The 21,503-nt window shown below is 45.1% G+C and overlaps 1 protein-coding gene across 1 annotated transcript in view; it reads left to right on the top strand.

Moving 5' to 3' along the window:
* DHX8 (DEAH-box helicase 8) overlaps positions 1 to 11,564 on the top strand; it is a 31,094-nt gene extending 19,530 nt beyond the window's left edge. The window contains exons 18-23 of the mRNA XM_035136404.3: positions 3,100 to 3,255; positions 3,566 to 3,703; positions 4,864 to 4,992; positions 6,593 to 6,789; positions 7,714 to 7,893; positions 9,241 to 11,564. Coding sequence (XP_034992295.2) covers positions 3,100 to 3,255; positions 3,566 to 3,703; positions 4,864 to 4,992; positions 6,593 to 6,789; positions 7,714 to 7,893; positions 9,241 to 9,460 — 1,020 coding nt within the window. The 3' untranslated portion in view covers positions 9,461 to 11,564. The remainder of the gene's footprint in view (positions 1 to 3,099; positions 3,256 to 3,565; positions 3,704 to 4,863; positions 4,993 to 6,592; positions 6,790 to 7,713; positions 7,894 to 9,240) is intronic.
* Positions 11,565 to 21,503: the final 9,939 nt, after the last annotated feature.

Below are 21,503 nucleotides of genomic sequence, written 5' to 3' on the forward strand. Positions count from 1 at the left end.
ATTATTTGTCTGCTTGTGCTATTAGGTGAATAGGGATGTCCTATCCTAGTATGGCAGGAGCAGACGCTCCCTGTCACCAAGACACCTTCCACAAATAAAAATAAACTTCAGGAGTTATTTGCTCCTTTTTATGGCACTCTAGATATGTTCCCTAATCAGTGAATGCCCCCCTCTTGTCTTTTGTATTCTCTTTTCCATACTCTACTCCAGGGGTCAGCAAACTTTTTTCAACAGGGAGCCGGCCCACTGTTCCTCAGACCTTGTGGGGGCCGGACTATATTTGGGGGGGGTGAACAAATTCCTATGTCCCACAAATAACCCAGAGATGCATTTTAAATAAAAGGACACATTCTGTTCATGTAAAAACACCAGGCAGGCTCCACAAATAACCCAGAGATGCATTTTAAATAAAAGGGCACATTCTACTCATGTAAAAATACGCTGATTTCTGGACCATCTGCGGGACGGATTGATAAAGTGTTTGGGCCATATCTGGGCCCCAGTCCTTAGTTTGCCTACCCATGCTCTACTACTCCAATGGTAGCTGAATTTGGAGGCTGCATGAATTCTGAAATTTGAATGTTTTCTGCTTCCGAGTAACTCTTGCTGAGACTTGGCCACAACCCCCAACATGCAGGTGTGTGTGTGTGTGTGTGTCTGTCTGTCTGTCTGTCTGTCTGTCTGTCTGTCTTCCCCACTTCTGAGATTTTGTGGAATGACCACACACTTCCAAATCTAAGGCCTAGAAACATGCTTGCTTGCTCAAAAACGATTTTTTTGATTTTTAGGATGCTGAGTTCTGTGTTTGTGCGGAGCATCCTTGGATCCCCTAAGGAGCCTCCCTTAGTTCCACAGAGATGTTGTTGTACCTTTTGCCGCATTTCCCTATTTACTTATTTTTATGTATTTTTAAAAATGGCATAGCACTTCACTGCAAAAAACAACAACCCCGAAGTGGTTTGCAAAAAGAACAAAACCATAAAATGATCAGGGAAACCCAGTTAAAAAGCAACCATTTCACACCTTAGAAAAATAATTGAAACCAACACTAAGCTAAAAACCAGATTTGCTCCTGGTTCATATTCCTCTGTCACAACTGGGCTGGCTGTGGTTGGCACCTGTCTGTCTTGAGAGACAGTGGAGTGCGCCTCCAGGGCTGAAGTCAAACTGCTGCGTTAGCAACACCGAAGTGACCTTCCACAGTGCAGAAGCCTAGGCAGTGTGTATGGAGGTCCTGGGCTGCCCAGACGACAAGACACACATACCCCTTTCGGCCTCGCTGATGTGGTCCAAAGGAAAGCAGAGCAATACGTTTGGCACCAGCTTGGCTGCAGGAGCTGCCGGAAGGAGGCGTACAAGGAGCCATCCAACCATCTTAGGGACTCCACTGTGGATTTGTATAGGATTCACTCCTTAGCCATTTCTCCTCCTGAAGATATTCCCACAAGGCAGGGGAGGTTTAGGATCTGAGTCTCTCTTCTCTAATATGGGCTGCCTTCCCAGGATGACGAGCCCCATCTGCCCCTCACTTCCCTCTGGGCTGCTCCACTGCTAACCATGTTTCATAGAATCATAGAGTTGGAAGAGACCACAAGGGCCATCCAGTCCAAACCCCTGCCAAGCAGGAAACACCATCAAAGCATAGAAGTTTTCTATCTTCCTTCACGTTTTCTCCCACCTGCCTTGGGCCTGCAAGACCTGCGATGGTGTGGTTTCCATACTCTGTACTGCAGCTATAGTTCCCTGGGGCTAAAGGGGCAGTCGAAAGTAATTCGCTGGGAAATAATTCATAATGAAATGATAAAAATGTTTAAAAGTACTTTCCCCCCAAAAAACACAACCAGGGTCCTTCTTGTTGGGGATCATTCAGACGGACATTCCCAGGTGTCAAAAAAGGTTATTTATGCATGCCACTAACGCAGCCCGTGTTCTGTTAGCCCCAAAATGGATAACGAGCGAAATCCCAACTAAAGAAGAATGGCAATGTTATAAGAATTTTGAGGTCATATATATATATATAATAATTGTTCATAAAACATGTACATGAATGTACAGAAACATGTCTGAAGCAGCACAGGAAAACAGGCCTGACTGACACCATTTTGACTCTCTCTGACCAGGTGTTCCTCTGCAAGGAAGAAGTGGGGTGGGGGGAACCTTCTCATTGTCTCAGGAATTAAAGTGATAATCCCTGGCATCCTGATACCTGACTGCCAGACAAAAGGGTGTGATTAACTTGGCTGGGAAACAGGGAAATGTAAATATCTCTCAATTTTGTTGATTAGGTTTTGGGGGCAGGGGGCAGGGTCCAGGATGCTCAGATTACTGCCACCAGACCTCCCCTTTCATGATGTACCTATGATGAATCTAGGGAGAGGGGTCTTGGGCTACACCCCTTCTGTGACATATGGATGATGCTTCTGGGGGGTGGGCTGAAACCAATTTCAAATCTCTTTTTAAGGACAAGACATCTTTGTTTGGGGTTCCTTCCTTGTTCTCCTGTGTGAGAGGAAGGACCCTGTTGCAACAGCAAAAATAAAAGTGCCTTGCTTCGCACGTCCTGGTTTGGTCTCTGTTATTTGGTGGGCAGGAGACGCTTAAACTTTGTCTGCTTGCCAGGATACCTGGACTCTTCCTGGGTCGAGGATCCACTTAATTCTAGGGCCGTGTAGCTCTGCAAAATTTTTACAACAGCAACTTAAACTGATGGAATATGTGCAGCTTGCAGACCTAACATATAGAATAAGAGAACAAGAAGAACATACGTTTAGAGAAGATCGGAAAATGTTTATTGAATATATGGGGGGGAAATTGTGTATATTTGAAAACGTGAGCAGCATTAAGATAAATTCAACAGTGTAAATAGTTTTGATGGATGTAATAATGGAATACTGAACGGTTTAGTTTATATAAAATATGCAGGGATTTACGTTCTGCGAAATGAACCATGGAAAGAGAAGAAGGGAAGGCATTGATATTTTAAGGTTGCTTAAATGAATATTCTAAAATGTAGAACAGAAAATCTAATAAAAATTATAGGAAAAAGGGGGGGAAAGAAAGTAATTCGCTGACCTGGTTTCTCATCTATGATTCCCGCAGGCCCAAGCCAAGCAGCGAGCTGGGAGGGCTGGGAGAACAGGGCCAGGCAAGTGCTACCGGCTGTACACGGAGCGGGCCTACCGCGATGAGATGCTCACCACCAACGTGCCTGAGATCCAGAGGACCAACTTGGCTAGCACTGTGCTGTCCCTTAAGGTAGGCGCAGCAGCTGGTCTCTTATGACTGGTCTCTTATCTCGAGAAAAACCTTGCAGAGTATCTTTGTGGCTACCTTGTAAAATGAACCTTCCTTCCGCTCGTAGCATTTGAGCTGCGTTCTTTTCGTTTGGGTCAGGGCAGTGGAAGATGTTTCTACAAGGCGTGCTCTAAACCACTGAGCCTCTTGAGCTTGCTGATCAGAATGTCGGCGGTTCGAATCCCCGCGACGGAGTGAGCTCCCATTGCCTTTTTTATCTACAGCACACCTCATGTTCTCTCCTCCCTCTCTCTCACGTGCGCACACACAGGCTATGGGAATCAACGACCTGCTCTCCTTTGATTTCATGGATGCCCCGCCAATGGAAACTCTGATCACCGCAATGGAGCAGCTGTATACTCTGGGCGCCCTGGATGACGAGGGGCTGCTCACCCGACTGGGACGCCGGGTAGGCCCTGCGCTGTTCAGGTCTCGTGGCTTTTGGGGGGGGGGTTGATGGAAGGGATATCCAAGCTCAGGGAATCTTTGGGAAACGTCGCGTGTAGAACCTAGTGTTTGCAGCTAGAATAAGCAACTCGAGTCTGCTTACATTTACTGCTGCTCCTTGTTTGTTACTGCATTAAAATTGTGGGATTTTGATTGCAATTATTTATATGCCGCCCATCTGACTGGGTTGCTTCCAGCAAATTAAAACATCACACATTAAAAAAAAACAACTTCCAGATACACGGCTGTCTTCTAAAAGTTGTATAGTTATTTATCTCCTTGGCATCTGATGGGAGGGCCTTCCACAGGGCGGGTGCCACTACCAAGAAGGCCTTCCGCCTGGTTCCCTGTAACCTCGCTTCTCGCAGTGAGGGAACCACCAGAAGGCCCTTGGAGCTGGACCTCCGTGTCTGGGCTGAACGATGGGGGTGGAGACACACCTTCAGGTATACAGGACCGAAGCTGTTTAGGGCTAAAGGTCAGCACCAACACTTTGAATTGTGCTCGGAAATGTACTGTGAGCCAATGTAGATCTAGAAATTGTGGAAATAGGCCAGGAGAAGGAGCCACAGAGGGTGTTGGAAACACTTTTCTCCCTACCCCAGTGATCTGGAAAGCTCTGCTCGGCCTTTCTCCGTGAGATTGTACCAGATACAAAAGAGAGATGATACATATTTCTAATTTCTCACCCATAAGAACTAGAAACTTGTTTTACAAAAGGAGAAAACAAGCTGGCTGAGCTTTCCAGATTCCTGAAATCCATTGCGGGTGTGCTAAACCCTCGTGACCAGATGCACAGAACGTGCCCTGCCCTGACTTTGGGCGGGTGGAGGAAAGCTCCCTGTGCAGATGGTTAGAGGTCCATAGCCCTGGATTTGCCTGGTATGCTCTAGGAAGCATCTCTGGGAAGGAAGAGCTTCAGTTATGATAGCTCCATAAGGTAGCTCCATAAGGTAGAAATGAAAATCAAAAAGGGAGTGTTGAACTGTGTGTGCAAGTTCTTGGGGCATTCCAGAAATTTCAGTGGTTTGCTGCAATCAGGTTGTCTGCCACTGCTTGGGGAGGCTGCACAGATTCGAAGAAATAACCAGATGTGAATGCCGTTCCCTTCCTTCCCGACAGATGGCCGAGTTCCCCCTGGAGCCCATGCTGTGCAAGATGCTCATCATGTCGGTGCACCTGGGGTGCAGCGAGGAAATGCTCACCATCGTCTCCATGCTGTCGGTGCAGAACGTCTTCTACAGACCCAAGGTAAATGGGCATGTTTGGGGGGATTGGGCTCTCAAGGCAGCCTGGCTCTGGTCGCAGCTGGGCTAGTGCTAGGGAAGAGGAAAAGAACATGGGGTGTGCTGGTCTGGTGGGTAGTGAATCGGATCTAGATGTGGGAGACTGCAGTTCTTCCCTGTCACGGATCCACTTTGCGCAGCTAGAGTTACCCGGCATCAGCTCCTTGTTTTGGTAAAATGGGTTAATACCTTGACTTTACGTGCCGCTTTTCCACTACGAGTTGTGCTCAAAGTGGCTTGCGACAACCCTTCAAAACGTTAAAAAGGGAGAACATTGGAAATGCCAAATGTACAAAACAACAGAGCATGTCAGTAAATTCAAAATAACAAAAATCAACAAGAAGAAGAAGATGTAGATCGGGCACACTAGGAAGTGCGCGGGGTTGATGCATCAGTTAGCTGTGATTGATTCCCTGCTCACTAATGTTGAATTATCATTGACTCCCTTGTGTTAACGTTTGTAATAAGCGGATGTTTTAAATACTTGACCATTATTTGATATAGTCCGTCCCATACTTAGCAGATAGTTCAGCAGGTCAGGTGCCTGACTCTAGAGCAGGTGTGGGGGGCCTTTGGCCCTCCAGGTATTGCTAAACTACATCTCCCATCTTCCCTGGCCATTGGCTATACTTGTTGGGGGCTGATGGGAGTTGTATTTCTGCAACATTTGGAGGGCCAGAGGCCCATTTTAGAGTCTAAAATGATGTCAAAAAGAAGGAGTATAGGCAGTGGCCCCTTGCAGCTGAGCTGATGTCCAATAAAATGTGCAGCTTTTGTTCAGTTTGTGTCATGAGCCAGCCAGCCTTGAATTGCTTCATAAACTAGAGATGAAAATCAAAACGTGGTGTTGAAATACACACATATATATAAACAGTTTGTGTGTTCAATTTGCACAAGTAATTGAACCAATGTAATAGAAGGCAAACCACTCCTCTTCTTCCCCCACCCCCCCAGCCTGTCTGTTATCTGTCCAGAAACATTAACACAAATCCCTTGGTAACACCAGCCCCTTCAAATAGTGGAATAACAAATAATGACCACAGAAGATCATGTGATGAGTTTAAATTATCTGCTCAAAGGCTATACAGTTGTACCTTGGATACCGAACACCTTGGTATTCAGACGTTTTGGCTCCTGAACACCGCAAACCTGGAAGTGAGTGTTCCAGTTTGCAAACGTTCTTTGGAACCCGAACGTCTGACAGGGCTTCCGATTGGCTGCAGGTGCTTCCTGCAGCCAATCGGAAGCCGTGCTTTGTTTTCCGAACGTTTTGGAAGTCAAACGGACTTCCGGAACGGATTCCGTTCAACTTCCAAGGTATGACTGTAAATGCTGTTAAAAATATTTGCGATTGTGCCTTATTTCTAGGTGACCTGCATAGATACAGTACTACCATTTTGTGCATGCACTTGTTGCAATTTTGTAAATTTTAGGTAAAATATATTGGCTCCTCCAGAAACCGATTCCTTATAAGCCAGAGTTCTGCCCATGTTCTTCTGATGTTCCCTGATGGCAGGGTGGCTGCTGGAGAAAACTGACTTCTTGTTTTGCTGGTGTGTGTGTAGGACAAGCAAGCACTCGCTGACCAGAAGAAAGCCAAGTTTCACCAGACGGAAGGGGACCACCTCACGCTTCTGGCCGTGTACAACTCCTGGAAGAACAACAAGTTCTCCAATCCCTGGTGCTATGAAAACTTCATCCAAGCCCGCTCGCTGCGCCGTGCCCAGGATATTCGTAAACAGATGCTGGGCATCATGGACAGGTGAGGGTCTGGCCACAGACAAGAGAATTGTGCTAGAACAGGAGGTTCCCAAACTGTCAAGGACCAGTGATCCATGAACTTCATTCAGGTGGTCTGCAGCTCGCCGGTGGATTTGTGGTTGAAGATGGGAGCCGGGACATCCATTACGTTCAGTGCTCATATGGATTTTTTAATTGTATTTTAATTTATTCTTCTATTGCTTCCTTGGGGCGGGGGAGACAACAGGGGAAGCATCCATTCTGTGTGTCAGTGCTCCCAAAGGCATATCAGCCAGAGTCTTAATTAGAGCTGGCCGGTTTTCAGTTCATCATCCAAAACCCTTATGACATTCAGATCACAATGCCTGTTTCAGACTTTTTGAGCTGGCAATACATCGCAGCTTCCCGGCCACCGCCAGCACACCTACCTGCCTACCTACCTGCGCTGTGCTGGCAGTGCCATGATGTATTGTCAGCTCAAATTGCCTGCTTTCCCGACTGCCTGCCTGGCTGCGAGTTTGTCTCTGAGCTAGCAAGCGGGCCGGTCTCTTTCCTCCCCATTGGTCACTCAGGAGGACAGAGACTAGCCGCCTCGCTTGCTCATGAGGAGGCAAACACGCAGCCAGACATTGCCCAGCCCTAGTCTTAATTAGTTAGGAATGTGCTCATGGTAGGAGGCAATACTTAACTTATTCCACCTGCGCCCGACCGCTAAGCACTAGAGCGGCAGAAATAGTAGACCCGATGAAGATAATCTAATTTCAAAAAGTTGAACGTGAGTTTTTGAGCTGGGCAAAACTCTCTTTCGAGCAGAGCGCTTTCCCTGGGGAAGTTTTAGCTGTGGAGTGTGTGTGTGTGTGGACTTGGGTGTAGTGTAGGGCAGCCTGGGTTTGCATCAACCGAAGCTTCTATTCTAAATTCTTCCACCACTCCTCTGGTTGGACAGGCATAAGCTGGACGTAGTGTCATGTGGAAAAGCAACTGTACGCGTCCAGAAAGCCATTTGCAGCGGTTTCTTCCGGAATGCCGCCAAGAAGGATCCCCAGGAGGGCTACCGGACCTTGATTGACCAGCAGGTCGTCTACATCCACCCATCAAGCGCCCTCTTCAACCGCCAGCCTGAATGGTAAGGAGGCTGGGAATCATTGTTTCTACCAAGAAAAAGGGATGTTTGTATGACACAGTTGAAAGTTAAGGGGGAGCTCATGGGCTTAGCCTGGTGGGGTAACCTCATTTACTGTTGAACAGAATCACACAGGGAGGCTTGCAAAAGACTCGATTTGACTACCCTCCTGGGAAGTGGCATGCACACCCAAAGCAAGCTCTCTCCCTGCAAAGCACTGGCTGGTGGGGCAAGGGAAAACTTTGACACCTCCATTGCCCACACCCTAAATTATTGGAAGGGAGATGCTAAGTAGGATTCACACACACACACACACACACACACACACACACATTAGCTGGTACGAAGGGAAATCAATCCAGCTTGATTCAGGTGTGCAAGGGAACTTCATCCCTTGCATATACCCACTTTGTTTTGCTAGGCTTTGAAGTCCTGAATTCGAGACCTTCAAGCTCCTTGCAAAAGCGCTTTGAAGTCCCAACTTTGAGGCTTCTTCAAAGCATGACGCCAGTTGCGATGTCACTTAATTGACAAGTGGGTGGTGACGCCCAACGGTCAAATTTGGTCCGCAAGGCAAACACTGATAAGGCTCTGCCTTGGGGAGCCAAAAGGCTTCCCCACCCCTGGTCTAAGTGGTTCTTACAGGAGGAGGGAGAGGGAGGTTGGCAAGCAGAGTGAATACTTTTGCAAGCCACCTCAGGTTTATTTTACGAAAAAAAAAAGTGTGGCATGCATTTAAAATAAATATACAGTATCTTAGTCCTGTGGGAATTTGCTCCGGTCACACCTGGAGACCTTTTGAAATATACATGCTTTTGTCTTGTCATATTTCGATGCCAGATTTGTTTGGGGGTGGATTCCAAACCAGCTGCCATGTTGCTGAAGACTGCAAGCTCTGTTTGATTTATGTCCTTGTTCTTGTTGATCCTACAGCAGTGTTTCTCAGGCCTGGGTCCCCGGGTGTTGTTGGACTGCGACTCCCAACATCCCTAGCTAGCAGGACCAGTGGTCAGGGATGATGGGAGTTGTAGTCCAATAACAGTTGGGAACCCAAGTTCGAGAAACACTGCCCTATAGTTACCCTGGGTGTAGGGCAGGCATGGCCAAACTTGGCCCTCCAGCTGCTTTGGGACTACAACTCCCATCATCCCTAGCTAACAGGACCCAATGGTCAGGGATGATGGGAATTGTAGTCCCAAAACAGCTAGAGGCCCACATTTGGCCATGCCTGGTGTAGGGGATCTGCCTTCATATTGCCCATAGGGGAAAGGGTTTTTAGAGTGAGCCGCATTGTGAGGAGAGAGGGGTGGCCTAATTCACCTGTCCCCCTTTCTCGTCCTCTCCCTGCAGGGTGGTGTATCATGAGCTGGTGCTCACCACTAAGGAGTATATGCGGGAGGTCACCACCATCGATCCCCGCTGGCTGGTGGAGTTCGCCCCTGCCTTCTTCAAGGTCTCTGACCCCACAAAGCTGAGCAAGCAGAAGAAGCAGCAGCGTCTGGAGCCCCTTTATAACCGCTACGAAGAGCCCAACGCCTGGAGAATATCGCGAGCCTTCAGGCGTCGGTGAGCCTTCCTCGTGTGCCGAGAACGGTGGCTGGACATGGCACCATCGCAGAGTCCAGCCTTGGGCATAGCTGGACAACTTGCTATGTACGTTTCAAGACTAAAAGGTGTATGGGGGGGGGGGCTGGTAGTGAAATGCCAGCTCTTAAAGGCACCGCCCCATCATGGCTGGTCTCAGAGACACCTTTCTTCATGGGATAGAGATTTTCTTCTGTTACCGTTCCTGCGCTGTGCAAGGGTCAAAAGTTGCCCTGCGGTTTTGAGTCTACTCTGTTACTGAAAGGCCTCCTTTCTCTGTTGTCCCGAACGGGAACCGAAGAGGGAACACAAAGCTCTCGTGTGGCCTTTTCCCTTTGGGACTGCCGTATTTTTCTTTAAAGCAACCCGCTGGAAGCCCGTTTGAAAAGACTGATTCTGGAGGAAGCAAGACAAATACCCAGACCCCCTGCACTTGCTTTAATGTGGTCTTCAGCTGTACTGCCATGTTGCTCACCCACTTCCTGTCAGAGCCCAAACAGTGTACAAAAAGCTGCTCTCTCTTTTTTTTCTTCAAGGATTCACTGACATCTGAAGTAACATTCCTGTGTTTTGTCAGTAATATTGCCAAGCAGTTTTTAAATTTGAAGAAAATATTTTTAAAAAGCTGGAGGCCGTGTTGTTTAGATCAGAGCTTTTGTCTGTCTTTTTCTGTACGATCTTACTTGCATTTGGTGAAAAATGCTCACTGCCCTCAAGGTTGGGGTGTGCCTTTGCAGTACCAGGGAGGGGTGGCTAACCTGTAGTCCTTCAGGTGCTATTGAAATTCGAACTCCCTCCACCTCCCAGGCCAGTGGTTGGGGATTATGGGAGTTGTAGTCCCAGCAATATCTGCAAAGCCACCTGTTTTAGGAGGTGCAGTAATAGTAATAATAAATAATAGTAATTTTATTTTTACAACCGCCCTCCCCGGCCAAGACCAGGCTCAGGGTGGGTAACATCAGGTATAAAAACAATTGATTAAAATACAACTTAAAAACAGGATTAAAATACAACTTAAAATGCAGCCTCATTTCAGTGGAAGCCCAGAATCAAATTGGTTTTTTGGGGGGGAGGGGCGTCAAATCTTCACCAAGGCCAACTATCCAGACTGGTCCTACGTGGGCCAGGAAAAAAAAGCCAGGGAAGTCCCCAAATAGGGGTTCCATCACAGAAGGAAAAGGAAAGAGGGGGAGTGGATCAGGCCAATTCCAAGCCAAAGGCAAGGCGGAACAACTCTGTCTTACAGGACCTGCGGAAAGAAATCAGATCCCGCGGGGTCCTGGTCTCAAGAGACAGAGCATTCCACCAGGCCAGAGCCAGTGTTGAAAAGGCCCTGGCCCTGGTTGAGGCTCAGGTGTACTTGAGGGAGATTCAGATGTACTTGAAGTAGAGAAGAGAGCGCAATGCCTTCTTGATGGCTCTAGGACTCTTCACAGCACCCCTTCCTTGCAACTGCTGGCAACTTTCTGCTTGCCTGCTGAGGGGGCTAAGAGAGGTGGTGTGATCTTCTTTCATGTCCCAGGTGTCTGTGGTACAAGGAGGACTCTTTAAATGAAAAGCTGTCTTCATTCGGATTTTTTTCTCTGTCTGGAAGCTGGTTTTACACACACACACACACACACACACACACACACAAAAGTGCATACCGGTACATATTGTGGTTGTCACCTTTCCGTCTTGAGAGACGATGTAGTGCACCTGCAGGGGTGAAATAAAATCGCTGCATTAGCAGCACCAAAGTGAATCTCTTCTGGACGCAAGCCTGGGCAGTGTGTTTGGAGCTCTTGGGCTGACCAGATGACAAGACCCACTTCTCGGCCTTGCTGTGGTGGTGTGAACAGAAACGGGGGTTGGAAGGTTGCCAGGGTAGCTGGGTGTGAGGTGACAGGAAAAGAGAGTTTTTAAGCAGGGTATTCGGAGGAGGAGGAGGAGGAAAGAGAAGGAAGGAATCCATCTTGGGCAGGCTGGCTGAAGGCTGGCTCCACTGCTGTGGTGGTACAAGCCCCTCTTGACCATACTTTATGATCTGGACTCCCTCCATGCAGACTGAAGGTGTAAATAGGTGAATAAATCCATATTTCTTAAAGCTATGACCATCTCCGCTGTGTCTCAATTCTCTAAAGCAACGCAGACACTGGGTGAGTGCCTGGAACCCCCAGGAATCTTGCAGAGGCTGGGGGTGGCACACAACTTTTTTATCCATACACACACACACTGTGATATTCTGCCTTCTCACTTCTAGGGGATAAACACTACTACGGTAATAATATTGTTAACAGAGACACATACATCTCGCACACTCTTCTATTCCTCCCCCTGCCGCCAACTCAATCCAGAGATGTCCAACGTGCATTGAGAGGGGAACAGCTTCCTCCACATATCCATCCTAATGTGGTTGGCGCAAGCATTGTTTATGGTTCAGTAGGGTTTGCAGTTGTTTTGATACAAGCAGTTGTAAAGAAGCTAGGGAGAAGAGAGGAGCGCAATGTCGCCTTGTATATCCACTCCTCGTTTCTGCAATCAAGCTGCTGGGGAAAAAATCCTTTCGTAAGTGAGAGAAATGGCTCTGTGTTCCGTTGGCTTCCCCCCGCTGCAATGCGGAGAGCGATTGAGGGAAAGTACTTTGCCTAACCATTCTTCATAATTGCAAAGAGCTCAGTATATGACAACCAGCAGCAGCTTGACATTCCTTGCTCCAGTTCCAAGCAGTGAACACATCTGGTTTAAATTAATTTAAAAGAATAAACTTGTATGACTTTTTGAGAGCTGGATGAGAAGGAATCTCCTGTTTGTAAGTAGAGCTTTCTTTCAAAACGACACCAAGGAGAGAAAAGTGACCTTGAAGGCCTTCAGTGGGCGAGAAATTGACATTCCCCTAGTTACTAAAGTGATCTTCATACCACCTTGAAGCAGAACAGAGGATTCTGTGGAAATGAACCACTGGGAACCGACAAGAGGCTAGGATAGGATTTGTTCTTGGAATACAAAGGCCTGTTCTTACTGTGTTACTGCCTCACGCTTTTTACACTTGTACAGTGGTACCTCGGTTTACAACCGCAATTGGTTCTGGAAGTCTGTACTTAGCCTGAAGCGTACTTAACCTGAAGCGAACTTTCCCACTGAAAGTAATGGAAAGTGGATTAATCCATTCCAGACGGTCCGTGGAGTACTTAAACTGAAGCGTACTTAACCTGAAGTATGAGTGTACAGTAATCGGTTCTGGAAGTCTGTACTTAAACTGAAGCGTACTTAACCTGAAGCGAACTTTCCCATTGAAAGTAATGGAAAGTGAATTAATCCGTTCCAGATGGGTCTGCGGTGTTTGTAAACCAAGGCGGTTGTAAACCGAGGTATGACTGTAATGCTATTTCTAAATTAAGTTAATAAACTGGGGGGGGGCGTGTTAAGCATTCTCTTAAATTTCTCCCAGATTTCCATGATTATCACAGAATCGTAGATTTGGGACCCCAAGCATCATCTAGTCCAGGCATGTCCAAAATCCGTTTTGGGGACCTAATCTGGCCCGTCGGTCGGTTTAATCCAGCCCCTGTGGCAGTTTATTTCCTGGGGTAAAATCCCAAGAAAACTTCAACACCTTCAATCCTTAAAAAAAAAAAGGTCAACAACTTTTGTCGGCCCTCACAGCCCTTCACTTCATCAAATCTGGCCCTCTTTGAAAAAAGTTTGGACACCACTGATGTCCAATGCTGGAATCACAGCTAAAGCACCTGTGCTTAATTGCAGAAATATTTCTCTATGTCAGGCATCCCCAAACTTCGGCCCTCCAGATGTTTTGGACTACAATTCCCATCTTCCCCGACCACTGGTCCTGTTAGCTAGGGATCATGGGAGTTGTAGGCCAAAACATCTGGAGGGCCGCAGTTTGGGGGTGCCTGCTCTATGTTGAAGATTCCCATAGGATCTCAAGGGGAGGCATCTCAGCAACCATTTTTTATTTTGTAATGTTTATTTATGTAAACAACAAGGGTATGAATATAGAAAATAAACCAACCAACCAAAGCGGGCCTCCAGGACAGAGAAAACACGACATCTAAAACTATATTAGTGGCGCAACAATAAAGCTGCTAGCACATTTGCAAAGCTAAGCAGGGTCTGGTACGGTTACAAATCAGATGGGAGGGGGGCTGCATGTTGAGATTCATGCAATGCAAGGGGGTTGGGCTAGATGACTCTCAGGGTCCCTTCCAACTTTACAATTCTATGGTTCTATTATAGCTCCATATGATCGCACAAGTCACAAGTGGGAAACAATACGAACAGATGTACAGTTGAGGAGCACCAAGGGGGCCCAAACAAGAATGCAACTCAGTAGTTCTTCCAAATGAAGTCATACTTGGCAGGACTAAGCAGTTTATCATGTGTTTGTTCATGTCATATGAAGGCCAGCAAAATCTGCTGAGGATGCTTTGCCCCTGGTAGCCCTAAGATCACGCATCTGTTTTTCCTGGGTGATGAGAAACAAGGCTATTTTGCACCACACATCTCAAGCAAAGGTCAAAGCATCTTTCCAGCTTTGAGAAATATTTAGACAGGTCACGACCAAGAGGAATAATAGTAGAGGTTTCAGCAGAAACTCAGAATTTCCCCCATAGAACATAATAAACAAAAATTTGGATCCTTAAGAGGGCAGCAATATATAACATTATATATTCATATATTTTGCTTTGCTATATAACAGAAGCTTCAGACACTCTTTTAGATCAGCAGTCCCCAGCCTGTGAGCTGGGACCCAGAATGCAAACCTGCCTGATTAACTGGGATATCAATGAAAGTACAGGCTGCAGAACTGTGCCAGAAAGGGAATCCCTGGGCTGGCTTATGCAAACCAACCTTTGCAGGCCTAGCAAAGAGCAAATCTGTTAACATGACAAAATGGGTTGATAGTATGGAAGATGATAAGAATTTAAAATATTTTTTTCTTACCTGCACTGATGATAGTCGTTGTTTGGATGGCGGACTTTTATCCATGTCCGCAGTCACACAATCAATCAATCAATCAGTAGCTGAACCGGGTTCCACACAGTCACAAAAACAAATGAACCAAAACAAAAATGGAAAATAAATTGCAAAAACAAAAAGTGCCAAACTTAATCTGTTCTGGAAGTCCGTTTGACTTCCAAAATGTTTGAAAACCAAGGCACAACTTCTGATTGGCGCAGAACAGCGACATTGGACGTTCTGCTGAGCAGGCAGACGTTGGGATTTTTACTGCACCTCCTCCAGTAACCTTTATTATGTCTATTTTGTTTAGATTAATTATGTGGAAGCCACTCATTGTGCTTACCAATGTGTGCCCATCTGCCTATTTTAAGTTTTTAGTTTTGTAAAGTTTCCTGACGTCTCCAACATGTTGACCATGAAAAACTGGTCCTATAAACACCTACAAGAGACAAAGACCATTTTAACTCAGTGGGATTTTACTTCAGGGTAGGCAAGCAGAGGCTTGCTCTGTAATTCATAAATCTGTGGTGCCCTGATGAGGTTGAAGACTAATTTAAAGGTTCTCATTCTTACTGCTGTTTGACCAACTTTAATCTCTGAACTTGTGTAATGGCCTTTTGGAAAGCTAACACAGGATCCAATTGTTGTGACAACTTGTCATCATTAAGATCTAGTTCAAGATGGCCCATAATTAAAATCTGATTTGAGAGTAACATGCGGGATTATTCATGTGTGTGTAAATAAATGATAAAACTGCCTACAGTTTGCAAGGACCCTTGACAGCAGACATTAAATTTAGCCCGCTCAGATCACATTTTTATTTCCTGTGAAATGGTCTGTAAAAGCTTCCATCTCCTTACTATACTAAGCTGTGCGCTCTTCAGGGAGTGGTGCTAATGTTAGGAATTCATCAGTTTGATTCCCCCACTGAACAAAATGAAGTCATCACTTGGTAAACTTCAGATTTTGAAAGTAAACTGTGTAGCAGTTCTCTGAATCAGTTCCAAGTACCTAATCCACATTACAGTGGACTGGAAATCAATCTGTCCTGGATTGCTGCATTGTGTTGTGACCTGGAATCGCAGCCTGTAATAGTCGCCCCAGGACTGTCCCATTTACCGTGGCTTTCTTCTTTACTTCGCTGAAGGCTTGAGCAGCTATTGGACTTTATTCTTGCAAAAGCTGGTTCTGTTGTGTAGTTAGTGACAAGATTCAGCCTCTTCTGACACCGTTCATTACTGAGCAGGCCTGACTTTTCAGAGGGGGGGGGGAGAGAGAGAGAGAGAGAGCTTTTTTTAAAAAAGCAAAAGGGCCTTCTCAGTGGCTGCTCCCAGATTCTGGAACTCCCTCCCTGGAGAAGCTAGACTGGCTCCTTCCTTGCTGTACTTCTGCCGGCAGGCTTTTGGGAAGTGACTGCTTTTAATGAAAGGGCTGGTGCCGTGCTATCTTTTATATTGCAATTATTTGTATGTTTCAAACAGGTTTTATATATGTCTATACTCTTAATTCTATTAAGGTTTGTTGTTAGTGATTCTTGATTGTATCCGTAAGCCGCCTTGAGTCCCATCAGGGGAAAAGGCAGGGTATAAATAAATATATGACAACAACAACAACAACAACAACAACAACAACAACAACAACAACAACAACAACAACTCACATGAAACTTTCTACAGCGATCTATTCATGTAGGTGCTGCGGCAAAATATACAAATAAACCTCTGAGAACTCTGGCAAGCGGCCATAGACATGGACAAGAATGGGGTAGAGGGCGCTGGGAGAAAAATAGCCTGAAAAAAAAAGAGGAAGAGAAACGAGACATTGCTAAAACCACGTAAACATGTGACCTGCAACAAACTTTGCTGTGGTGCTGGTGTGTGCGGGTTACATGAGCCTGTTATAGGAAAAAGGAGAGGAGATGTTTGGGGTTGGTGGTACTTACCGTTGTTCCTTTAGGTGTTTGCGGTGCCTGTTCAATGCCAGGGAAATGTGGGGATCGATGACCCACACCAGGGCCGGATTTAAGTATGATGAGGCCCTAAGCCAGGCACCCCCAAACTCGGCCCTCCAGATGTTTTTGGGACTACAACTCCCATCATCCCTAGCTAACAGGACCAGTGGTCAGGGATGATGGGAATTGTAGTCCCAAAACATCAGGAGGGCCAAGTTTGGGGGTGCCTGCCCTAAGCTACTGAAGGTAATGGGGCCCTTTGTATGTCCAGCTGTCCTTTGTCAACAACAAATTGTCGCTGTTTTTTGTGTGTGTGCTGAATATATGCTATATGGTAATTTATGGACCTAATAGGTATCTAAAGCCATAATAGGATCAAAATAAATAAATTATGTATTACATGAAATCAATCAGTAGGCATAAGACTCATACCCTCAGTCTATGCTGCCCGATCACCAGTCTACAAGCACTCTTTAATATTAGATAACAGGTACAACAGCTTGACCTACCGTACATTCAACTCTGCTGCCCTGCAGTCTGCAGCTGCATGCTACATATTGCCATGAAACCATTCCATGCAGAATGTAGGCACCCTGTATATAGAAATGAGCAAACCAGTGATATTTTAGGGAGCAGGCTAGCAGGCGGGGCCCATGACTTACATCATAGGAGCCAACACAAGACAAAACACTGCTGCTGTATGTAGGTTTTATTTTATTATTATTATTTTATTAATATTATATTTTGGAAATGTACATCCAGATTCTTTTTTCCCTTTAAAATTTTTTGGGGGCCCCAAGAGAGTGGGGCGCTAAGCTATAGCTTGTTTAGCTTATAGAATCATAGAGTTGGAAGAGACCACAAGGGCCATCCAGTCCAACCCCCTGCCAAGCAGGAAACACCATCAAAGCATTATTGACATATGCCTGTCAAGCCTCTGCTTAAAGACCTCCAAAGAAGGAGACTCCACCACACTCCTTGGTAGCGAATTCCACTGCCGAACAGCTCTTACTGTCAGGAAGTTCTTCCTAATGTTATAAGGTAAAGGTAAAGGGACCCCTGACCATTAGGTCCAGTCGTGACCGACTCTGGGGTTGCGCGCTCATCTCGCATTATTGGCCGAGGGAGCCGGCATATAGCTTCCAGGTCATGTGGCCAGCATGACAAAGCCACTTCTGGCAAACCAGAGCAGCACATGGAAACGCTGTTTACCTTCCCGCTGTAGTGGTACCTATTTATCTACTTGAATTTTGACGTGCTTTCGAACTGCTAGGTTGGCAGGAGCTGGGTGATACTAATTAGCTGTCATGTCCCAACTTTCCGCCAAAGAGCTCAGCCCAATGTTAGAAACTCAGATATGCAAGCTAGGGCCCAAATTGCTCCTTAAACCAAGGTTAGTCACCAAAACGGAATGTCTAGTTGCCATTTTGGGGCAAGACGGCTCTAAAGTCTTATTTTTCATGCTCCAATTTTAGTATGTGTGCTTCCGAAGCAAGCACTAAACCAGAGCAGCACATGGAAACGCCGTTTACCTTCCCGCTGTAGCGGTTCCCATTTATCTACTTGCATTTTGACGTGCTTTCGAACTGCTAGGTTGGCAGGAGCTGGGACCGAGTAACGGGAGCTCACTCCGTCACAGGGATTCGAACCGCCGACCTTCTGATCAGCAAGCCCTAGGCTCAGTGGTTTAACCACAGCGCCACCTGGGTACGTACAGGTAAATCCAGCACAGACCCCCACCCTTGTAGTGCTGATATGATTGTCTGGCCTGTCTACAACATCCAAGCTCGGACACTGGTGGGTGGGTAGATAAGGCCCCACCAAACACACCCCCCTTTTCTATTGCACATTTGTGATTATTTGTGCTCATGATGCTTTCACGATTGGCATGTGTGGCCCTGCTTTATGTACTGCAAAGGTTTCGGGGGCAGTCATATTGTCGGAGAAACACTGTATCACCGGCAAAAGAATAGCTGTAACAACTGCTTGTGTATAAGAGTTATTTTGGAAGAAAGTATCACAATCTAAGCGACAACAAGGTTTGACTGCTGTGCATCTAAGTATGTTTTAAAACGGAGACTGAGAGACTGCATAATTGTTATACGACTCGGTCCGACTGTGATTTGCGGCTTGAGACTGTCTTTAAGAAGAAGGGGGAGGAAAAGCGAAAGAGAAAGGATTAAATAACATCTTGGTAGAGAGAGGGACGAGGCAAAGGGAAAGAGAGAAAGAAAGGAAAGAGGGAAGAGGGGCTTGAAATTACTGAAATTACTGAAAGAAAATGGCGATTGCTCACTCCTGCTAAACTGTTAAAACAAACATTCTTTAAGGAAGTGGGCGGATTTAGAGGGAGAGATAGGAGCGACATCTAGCGGCTGACTGCCTTAATGACACCCCGCCCTCCCCCTATAAAGAGCTGGTGATTCTATGACTTCCAACTCTCTCTGATGAACACAATTGTATTTGGAACCCCCCACTTAGAGACTGAAACTTGATCATTTGGAATTTCTTACATTCTCAACTCTATGTTTAAGTCCCCAGTTCCAACTTTGGATATAATGATTGGTTAGAGCCCTTTAAAGGAGATTCCCATATAAGAAGGTGTGGGGCGTACAATAGGTGATTAAGGTGAACCTGGAGAACCAGTGGATACCTGTCTTGGACAAAAGAAGAGCTAGGAAGAAGTGCAAAACGATGGGATCAAAAACCAGAGCAGCAACGGTGACTTCAAAACACCAGTCTCTTACGGGAGAGAATGATCCTCTAAGTGATGTCAAAGATTTGATCACCGAGATGAACAAAACTTTAATTACGGAAATAAATAAAACTCTAAACGATAAATTGGACTCTGTTGAGGCCAAGTTAGAGAATAATTCCAAAGTGATCTCAGAATTGACTGGCCAAATCAAGGAACTCTTTGGTAAAAATAAGGAGATGGAGAAAGCGGTAAAAGAGCTAAACACCAAGGTCAACAATCAAGAGGACAATATTGGTAAACTGACAACAGAGAGCAAAGACTTGAAAAGAATGCAAGAAAGGAATGATAAAGAGAGGAGAGAACTACTAAAGGCACAAGAGGAGCTGGCGGACCAACTGGCCTTAGTTGAAATGAGGCAAAAAGAATTAATTCTCCGCTTGAGAGGCGTCCCCGAAAGACAAGGTGAGAAGATCGACGAGAAGATATGTAAAGAACTGGCGGTATGGCTTGGTGTTAAAGAGGATGAGCTGACGTTAGACGTGGACAAAATATACCGAGTCAGAGGGGACAGATCTAAGAAATTTAAAGGACCCGGGGACTGTCTGATATTTTTAAACTCTGGTTTGCTAAAAGACAAAATCTTACAAAGAAAGAAACAGGATCCCCTGGTGATCGAAGGCAAGAGTATTGCCGTTTTCAAGGAGATCCCGAAACGGTTCAGACTTAAGAGACAAAAATATAAAAGACTGACAGATGCCCTAACAAGAAAGGGGATCTGGTATGTGTGGGAATTTCCTGAAGGTCTCACTTTCACATTTAAAGAAAGAAGAAAAACAATAAAGAGTGTTGAAGACGTGGAATCCTTTTTGGAGAGATCAGGGAGGGAACTGGTGGAAAGGGGAGAGGAGGAGGAGGAAGAGAGTTGAAATTGAAACAAGTTGCAAGGAAAAATCCACAATTTGTAATAGAGAGTGATTTCTATTAAGAGGGTGGGGATGAGGGGATTATAATTTTGAGTGCTAGAAATTTATGTAGTAAGTTTTCTTTACACCTCTTATTGAAATATTGAAATAATAAAGTTAATTATTTTGAAGAAAGAGAAGTAAGTCATTAGAGGAATATTTGAAAGCATACATAGATAGATATATATACAGATATATATAACAATAATAACACTAATAATATCAAAATAATTATGGAACTAAATATTGTGTCATGGAACATAAATGGATTGAATTGCAAGAGGAAAAGGAATAGGGTGGAACATGTATTAAAAAAAGGAGATTGGAATGTGATTTGTTTACAGGAAACACATGTGGTAAGAAAACATGAAAGGGTCTTAAAGAATGAACGATTGGGGAGGGAGCATGTATCGGCCGACAAGAAGAAGAAGAAAAGAGGAGTAGTAACATATGTAAAAGGGAATCTAAAATCAGAAAAGGTATTTCAGGATGAGGAAGGGAGGGTGGTAGGGGTAAGAATCTATACACCCAAAGGGAAAATAATAGTGATAAATATATACGCTCCTAATGGATGCAAATCTGGATTCTTCCACAAAATTGAACAAATATTAAGTGAGGTTATTGATGAGGATGAGATAATATTTGCGGGCGACTTTAATGGTGTTGTATTACCAAGCTTAGATAGATCGAGTGACACCAAGAAAGGAGGCAAATTACCGAAAGCTTTCTTTCAAATAATTGAAAACTATGAGTTAAAAGATATGTGGAGACTCCAACATCCAACGGAAAGGAAATATACATTTTTCTCTGAGGCAAAACAGTCAGCTTCCAGGATAGACATAATATGGGTCTCCACAGGTCTAACAACATTGATCAAAAAGTGTGAGATTATGGCTAAATCGGTAACCGACCATAACCCGATAATGGTAAAGATTAGGGAAGAGAGAAAAAGTATTAAAAGGTGGAGAATGGACGACAGATTATTGGAAGACGAGGTCTTTGTAGGGAAATTGAGGGAGTCGGTGAGGGAATTCTTTCAACTTAATGTATCGCCAGAGGTAAATTTAACATCTGTATGGAACGCCAGTAAGGCCTTTATTCGAGGGTTGTACATACAACAAAAAAGTAGATATAGGAGAGATAAGCAGGAAAGGATAGAAAAATTGAAATCAGAGATAGAATTAAAAGAAAAAGAATTGGGGAAAAACCCAAAAAATGTTAATATGAAGACACAAATGAAAGTATTACAGAATAACTTAAAACAATTAATGGATGAAGAAATAGAGAATAGAATTATATGGGCAAAACAAAGAACCTTTGAATTGGGAAGTAGATCCGGTAAACTATTGGCCTGGCAATTAAGGAAGAGACGGAGTCACCAACAAATTATTGCAATAAAAGATGGGGGGAAGCTTAAGATTAATCCAGATGAAATACAAGATAGTTTTGTGAAATA

The sequence above is a fragment of the Zootoca vivipara genome, chromosome 12 (assembly GCF_965207765.1).
Source record: "Zootoca vivipara chromosome 12, rZooViv2.hap1.1, whole genome shotgun sequence".
Classification (NCBI taxonomy): Eukaryota; Metazoa; Chordata; class Lepidosauria; order Squamata; family Lacertidae; genus Zootoca; species Zootoca vivipara.